General features: G+C 33.8%; 1 protein-coding gene across 1 annotated transcript; it reads right to left on the bottom strand.

Annotated features, from left to right (window-relative positions):
* Window positions 1-7,705: 7,705 nt before the first annotated feature.
* Window positions 7,706-8,278, bottom strand: LOC148762479 (uncharacterized). The gene is made up of 2 exons (XM_088806610.1): window positions 8,128-8,278; window positions 7,706-7,962 (listed from the first exon to the last, which is right to left on the bottom strand). The coding sequence occupies exons 1-2, from the start codon at window positions 8,276-8,278 to the stop codon at window positions 7,706-7,708; spliced, it is 408 nt and encodes a 135-aa protein (XP_088662736.1).

The following is an 8,278-nucleotide window of genomic DNA, read 5'->3' as shown; positions in this document are numbered from 1 at the left end:
CTGATTTCTATAGAAAATAATAAAATAATCAAGTATGCCACGTGTCACATGCTTATTGACCTAATTTTTTAACTTTTTGACTTTTTCTTCTTAATTTTCCACCACAAATATTCTGCTATTTATCTAATCCTACTAAAATTAAAATCCCTTGGTCTTGACAAGTGTTGGGGGGAAAATTTTACCAATTTGCCCCCGGAGCGAAAAAATTACGATTTTGCCCCTATACTCCGAAATGTACTGGAATCACATTATTTCTACTTTTCAACCTCAAATAACACTAATATTGATCAATATTAACCAAATAGGGCAAAAATCGTTTTATAAAAATTTTCATTTAGTCCTCTAGTGGCAAAATTACCATTTTACCCTTGTGCTCCAAAAATACCGGGAATCACAATTTTCCACTGCTAAACATCATTTTATACTCCAATAATCATAATTATATTTCATATAATTATTCTTGGTCAAATGTGATCAAATCTTGACTAAAAATCTCCATTTTATCATCAAATGGTAAAATGACCGTTTTGTCCCTAATCGATCAATTTTCCTGATGGACTCCAAACTGGACCTTAAACTCCGAATCACTATTCTAAACCATTCTATGGATTTCAAAATTTTCAAATTCCTCTTTGAATTTCTATTTGAATTAGTTCAAGGCTCGATTTAACTTAGTTGTACCACTCGGTACAATACCGTTTTTTAATCAAGCTTGACAGGGTCTCACAAGGATATACCTGTAGGCATATGTAGCTAGGTTAGAGCCTAAACTTAATAAGTTTGTTTTAATTTTAATTCACATAGGGATATAGTGTTTTGGTTAAAATAGATATTTTTATAAGATGAGTTGGGAGACTCTTATAAATAATTGAGGACTTTAGGTTAGTAATGTAACCCATTGAAATAAGTTGAGGAAGAGAGTTAAGATTTAGATGAAGTGTGAGGGATATTATAATCTTAGGCTTGTTTGATTTGATTTTTACTCAAGTTAATATTACTTTGATTTTTCTTTTTAGCTTAAATTTTGGTTAATTAGTTTTAGTTAATCAATTAATTTGGATTGTTTAGATAAGATTATATTGTTCTAATTTTTATACTTAGTAAAATTTTAGATCAATTCTCTATGGGATCGATACTCTGCATGATTATATACTATCTATTTGATATGTATGCTTGCATAGTAAAATTTTAACTGACACTTCCACTTATTGTGTATTGGATGACTCACCCCCTTCATTTGTAAATATGAAAATAAATAGACTATGGCATTCTCGACTAGCATAGCTTCACCTCTAGACAAGCACATTGTGGCATCTGGTAGGCTTCCTCTTATGAAGAGTCCACTCCACTAAGGCACGGTTATGTTTTTTGCTTCTACAGTAGGTGCCAGACAATGTCATTTAATGGACTATTTGGGCACTGCGCTGCCTTATATTTTACTTAATGTAATGTGCAAATGGTTTAATGAGTTTGCCAAGGTATGGTTATCTGGATATTATGTCTAAGTCTTATGTGAATATGAGCTAAGGGCAAATGTTTATTTTTAATCAGAAGTCTAAGTGATATTTTGAGAATGATTATGGCTATAAGACCCTTACTATGTATGATATGTGTTGATAAGGTTGATATATAAAGTGTTGGTTAGGCTTCGCGAGCTTTACCTGCCAAGCTCGTGCACCAGTCACAACTGCTTGGTTTGGGTCGTGACATGAATTAACTATTAACTTGTAATAATTACTTCTTTAACTTTTGAGGTTGAAAAAAATGTTTTTGAAAACAAGTGCATTTGCTCAAGAATTAATTTTGCAAAAATCATTTAGTATAAATCATGGCTCATTATTTGAAAAATCAAAAGCATATTCTTGAACTTGTGAAAGTGTATTAAGAAAAATCATGAGGAATGATTTGAGGACCTAATATTGAATGACTTGTGTAACGACCCCTCTTTGGTTGCTACCGACGTCCGAGACTTCTAAAGAATTTTCGCTAAGTCTCGAACAAGTCTCATTTAAGACTTCCGCTAGATTCATTAAATACATATAATCAAATCACGTGTGTAAGCAAATATTAATAATTAAATTACTATCTACTTCATTCAAAATAATAACAATTCACGTTTATAAGTTAACAACATTTTTCAACATCTCGCAAATTTTGTTCTAACACAACCCTAAACAGCGTAGTGACTCGAAGTGGGGTTAGGAGATGCCTTTACCTACTCTGTGGTGGTCCGTATGCACCGATGGTTACACGTTAGACTGATCTCTATCTACAAAATGAGAAAATAAGAGGGGTGTGTGTCACGACCCGGTACTCTCCTCCAGCCCGTGACAACCGTCGCAATGTCTCGATAGACGTTCACCGCCCAGAATGCCGATCGGAATCTCGTAAGGCTTTAATATCAGTTTCTCACCTCCCCTGTGATCAACAGTTGTAAAATAACATGTTTTGATAGGTTATAAACTATTTCCAAATCAAAGCAATAGAAAAATAATTTTGGTCTCACAAGGGCATTTTGGTCATTTTCCACACTAATCTCGAAACCAATTAAAAATGTAGTATACGAGCGGAAAACACATATTTCATAATCAAAAATAAATTTAGATGTCTAAAACATTCATTTTAAACAAAACTATATTTATTTGAATATAACAAAAATATTCAATAAAATATTTTATTTTCTTATAAAACAATATTTATAGAGTTACCGAAAAATAATTTTTTTTTAGCGTAAAAGCTAACTAAATTCATACATACTGTAATACAGATAACCAAAGTATAAAATTTAATTTACAGTGACACGTGGGCCCACGAATGACCAAAAGTATCAAAAAAATGAACCTACAATTTTTGGATGATGCAAGTCCAATTGTAGTGCTCGACGATACCAGCTATCTATAGTCTATTCTGAGCCTGAAATGGGTGGAAATGATGGTGATGAGATTATAAAATCTCAGTGAGTAAACAAACACCATTTAAATCAACTAAAACCGAATAATAAGAGACAATCAAAATATCCCATCATAATACGTATTTCATAACTTGAAAATTCATCCCAACCCATGCAAACGGTAGTATTTCATTTAATTTCTTAATAAGGCTTATGATTTTCATAAACATTTGGCTCATGCCATCAAATAGTACTTGATGACACCTTGATCAGAGGCGTACACTCGAGCCCTCCAAGGCTGGTAAAATTTCGTATACACGTAAAACATATTTTTAGTTTGAGAAAAATACAGTCGTTCCTTGGCGTTAGCGGAGTTCATCATCACGAGGTGGTTCAGCGTGACGTGAACTCTATCCATACCTTAGGAGATACCCTACAAGTCTCTCCAGTTGAGGTACATATATATATATCCAGATTCTGTGCCCCTCTAATAGGTTGGTCCACAGAACCGCCCACTGCAGCAAGCTAAACCCACCATACAATAAAATTCAACAATAGCATGACATGGCAATTATTTTATTCTACAGCCTCTCAAGGTAAATCAACAGTTCATACTTTTTAAGTACATTCACCAAATCAACCATTCATGCCAATATTGCCAGAAGCCAACTAGTTAAAACCTTAAATTTACAATACATCAAGTGGTCTCCAATTACTCTATTTTCAAAACCGTCATTTAATTTCAAGACAATTTATAAAATCATTTCATTTGAACTCATTTTATTTATAAACATAAAGATTTACCATTAAAGCTCATTTTCATAAAATTTCACCAAAACCGAATAAAGCATACTTTAGATAATTAAAATGATGGTAAGGTTACTCACCTCACAATAGTGGGATTTTTACGTAGCTATTGATTCGTACTCGTATAATTATTCCTATTTGCTAGTCACCTACGTTGTTCGCATGCTCCCACAACAACTTTCCTTGCAACAATTTAAATCCAATATGCTTAGTGCATCAATTCCACTTCTCTCTCTCATTCTATCATAAATCTACATTATTTCTCCTCATTTCTTCCAATATTTTACCATTCAATTTAACACTTTCAACCAAATTATGCATCTAAATTCCTCCAACATCAATAATTCTTCACAACGAACCATTTAAAATTTCTTAACTTCATTCGAGCACTATTCGTAAATTTCACATTTTCTTCTTTACTTTAGTCCTATGACACCTCTTAATAAAATATTTAAATGTCATATTAAAGGAATTTAAATTTAATTCATATCACCAAATAACCAATGTATAATTAAATAAAGTTGGCTAGCCTTCATATAGTCTAATTTCACAATAAGCCATGGAGTAAAGTAAAGAAATTTTACCCAATTAGGCTAGGTTGGCCTAAGTCTCCACCTTCCTTTTCTTTTGAACTTTTCTTCCTTTGTTGTTTTTGGACCCTTTTTCATGAACTCTTCCCATCTCTTTCTAATTGGGCCATGCCCATTTTTCTTTCTTGTTGGGCCATACCCATTTTCTTTCTTGTTGGGTCATACCTACTTTTTCTTTCTTGTTACTTTCTTTTATTTCGTTTTCTTTTCTTTTCTTTTCTTTCTTTCTTTCTTCCACCGTCCAGCAGCCCTGGCTTGTCTTTCTTTTTCTTTTCTCACATGCACAAACCGTCTCAAATTTCTTCCTCTCTCTCCCTCTCACCACCGGCCACACTTTCTTGCTTTTCAACCTTCAATTTTCAGCAGCTAAAGCTGCTCATATTGGCTCCAAAATCAGCAGCTAAGCTGCTCTATTTACCCTAAAAAAAGTCAGCATCTAATATGCACCTTTCCTTCAAACAATTAGCAGCCAAAACAACAAAGATTTACAACCAAAACAACACTTTACAGCCTTCAAAATCAGCTGCAAAAATCTACACTTTTCAGCATCCAAAATCAGCAGAAAAATTACACTTTTTAGCCTCCAAAATCAGCCCTTAAATGGCTCTCTTTTCCTTCCTAAATGGTAGCAAAACCGCCCCCTTCAACTCGGCTTTTTTCAGCTTACCTTTTCCACCTTTTTTCTCCCTCACCGTGCGGCCTTTTGTTGTTTCTTTTTGCTTTTTTTGCTCACGCCTTCTTCTTCTTCTTGTTTTTTTTTCTTCTCTTCACTAATCGACTTCTCTCTTCTTCTTTGTCTTCTTCACTTAACTCATTCAATTAGATATATATATATATATATATATATTTTATTCCTTCATGAACCTTCCAATTTATTCCAACTTGGCTGGCCCCCCCCCTTTTCCATTTTTTCTTTCCTTCTCCATTTATTCCACATGGCCGACCTCCCTTCATCAAACAAAGTAAAGAGTCTTTGACTCTTTTTTTTATTGTCCACATGGGCGGCTGCCCATGTTGGTCTTTTTTTTTTTATATACTATTATTATTTTACTATATTTTTATTTTATTTCTCTCATTAATTCCACTACATATCCTTCAATCTTTATGTTTTAAATTCGATCTCTTTGATGCGTTTAAAAATTTCAATTTTCATCTATCTTTCGTTCTCAATGAGTGTACGACCGAAATATAAAAATTGCACCTCAACGTGGTATTACCATAATATTTAAATATTTACTTATTCGTGTTGGCTCAACTTAGCAAAACACGCTTATTTCACTTTTGTCGTTCATCTTCAAAAAATTTATTTGTATTTCTTCTCCCCACTTGGATCAACCATATGATCCTTCTTCATGACTGATTTTGATTTCAACATCCGGTTAAATATTAATATTTTAATATTATTTTATTCTAAAAATTTTATCTTATCTCCTTGGTTGCCAAAGTTCCTTATTATACCTCAATTGACCTCCGAATCATCCTTTTATCTCACCAATTCTCCTTCGATAAAATATTATTATTTTCTCGCGTGCGAAATATTTTATCATAAACTATTTCTTTCATCTTTTATCACTTTTAAAGATTTTAATTGACCTCAATTTGTATCCGATCAACTTTATTTATCACCATATCAAAGTATGGGGCATTTCAGTGTGAGTCTCATAGATTCAGTGATCATCATCAACCTCGTGAGCAGGCGAAGAGGGGAAACAAACATAAAGGTAGAATGTTTATAAACTCAAGAGTAAGCATAGAAAATACATTCCATAAAACTGAGAGATTTTGTTTTATACCTTGCAATTCTTAAAAATAATAATCCCCAAGTAAACATGTATGAAAACAATTGTATCTATGATACTAGAAAATCTTTCAACCCTATCATTCAGTCAACATTAAATTCAATAACAAGTGAAAAATGAAAATTTTAAATATAAAAAGGTGAATTAATTGATCACCAATGAATAAGTAAATTTCACTTGCCATTAAATAAATAAAAATTTTCAAGTACTAATGCCATGCATAGTGAAATAAAAATCTACAAGTGAGCATTATCCTCGGGTAGGTTTAATATAGCCCTTAGGCTTACTTTCTCAGACATCATCACCTACTCGTGGGAACTACCCATGCCACCATATATAAATCAGGGCTTCAGGTATCCCTTTTACCTACTCGTGGGAACTGCCCACGCCACCCAATATAAATTAGGGCTTCAAGTCCCCCTTTACAATCAAATATCGATAATCAACAATTTTTACTTTGTGCACAAAGACCACACTTGACCTGGTGTGGTAACAGGTCCTACCAAGAGTATCTCAATCACGTTAAAATAAAATCATTGCAATTTAATACATTTGCATAACATGACAGATTAAGAGCCGTATAATCATAAAATGAATGTTATACATAATTTATTTCAAAGCATGGCATACTTACCAAATCGACATACTAAATGAAATAAATAATTTATCATCAACTTCTATGAATCAAAACAAAGGCCATTTGCCTAAACATCACACAAACTTGCAAGGTATGATTTTGAAGTGAAAGCTAGTCAAAGATTTGTTTCCTTGTATTTAAAAGCATATAGATATATATATATATATATATTTTATATCATGAAGAAAAACTAATTTAAAATCTTTGTCACAAACACAAACAACCTAAAGCTTTCTACCAACTCATGCTATCCACAATTTTGTCAACTATCAAATATGACATATATATATTATATTACAGGGACATAGTCTTGAAATTTAGCACCCACTCACCTCACAATAGCGGGACGTTACTTCACTATTGTTTCGTGTGTGCATTTAGCTATTTTCTCTTCCTTCACCTTCTTTTTCCCCATTGTTGTTGGTCTTCTTTCCAACCAGTGTTTCTCTTTCTCTTCTTCCTTCTTTCTTTCTCTTATTCCTCTTTCTCTTTTAGCACCGTCGCTGCTCCCTCTCTCTTTCTTTTTCCTTTTCTTTCTTTTCCTCTGTCGTTGCTCCTTCTCTCATTCTTCTTCTTTTTCTTTCTATTCTTTCTTCCCTCTCCTTCCTCTCCTTGTAGTCGTGCTCCCTTTCTCTTTCTTCTTCTCTTTCTCCTTCTTTTTCTTCTCCCCAAGATGCTGCTCCCCCTCTCTCTTTTTTCTTTTTTTTTTCCTCTATCCTTTTTCTCCATTGAGCCCCTCACTCTCTTCATTTTCTTTCCTATTCTTTTTTGTCTTTTTCCTTCCCTTTTTCTCTTCACATGCTGACCCTCACTTACTTCTTCTTCTTCTTTTCTTCTTTTTTTTTTTTTATGAGTGGGGCATCATAATCTCCCCCACTTAAAACAAATTTGTCTTCGAATTACATTAACATAGAGACACTTAACAATACATTTAACTCTGAAACAAATATGGATATTCTGCTCGCATTTCCTCTTCTGGTTCTCAAGTCGCCTCCTCTACCGAGTGGTTTTGCCATATTACTTTCACTAAGGCGATGTCTTTAGAGCGAAGCCTTTTTACTTGATAGTCCACTATAGCTACAAGCTGCTCTTGGTACTTCAACCCATCTTCCAACAGTATCATATCATGTTGTATCACATGTGAAGGGTCTTGAACATATTTTCTGAGCATGGATTCATGAAACACTGGATTAACCCCTTCCAAATCCGGTGGTAATGCTAATCGATAAGCAACAGCTCCTACGCATTCCAATATTTCAAACAGGCCAATATATCAAGGACTGAGTTTGCCTTTCTTGCCAAATCTTCGTACTCTTTTACATGGTGACACTTTTAGAAACACATGATCACCTATTTTGAACTACAGGGGCTTGCGTTTGTTGTCAGCATATGGCATTTGTCTACTTTGAGCGGCTAACATTCGTTCTCGAATTATTTGTACTCCTTCCAACGTTGTTTGTACCATCTCTGTCCCCAATAATTTCCTTTCTCCAACCTCCAACCACCCAATGGGTGACCTACACTTCCGCCCATACAGTGCCTCCAATGGCGCCAT

The sequence above is a fragment of the Theobroma cacao genome, chromosome 5, assembly GCF_053813885.1.
Source record: "Theobroma cacao isolate CCN51 chromosome 5, ASM5381388v1, whole genome shotgun sequence".
NCBI classification, from domain to species: Eukaryota; Viridiplantae; Streptophyta; class Magnoliopsida; order Malvales; family Malvaceae; genus Theobroma; species Theobroma cacao.
This window is presented reverse-complemented; position numbering and strand designations above follow the sequence as displayed.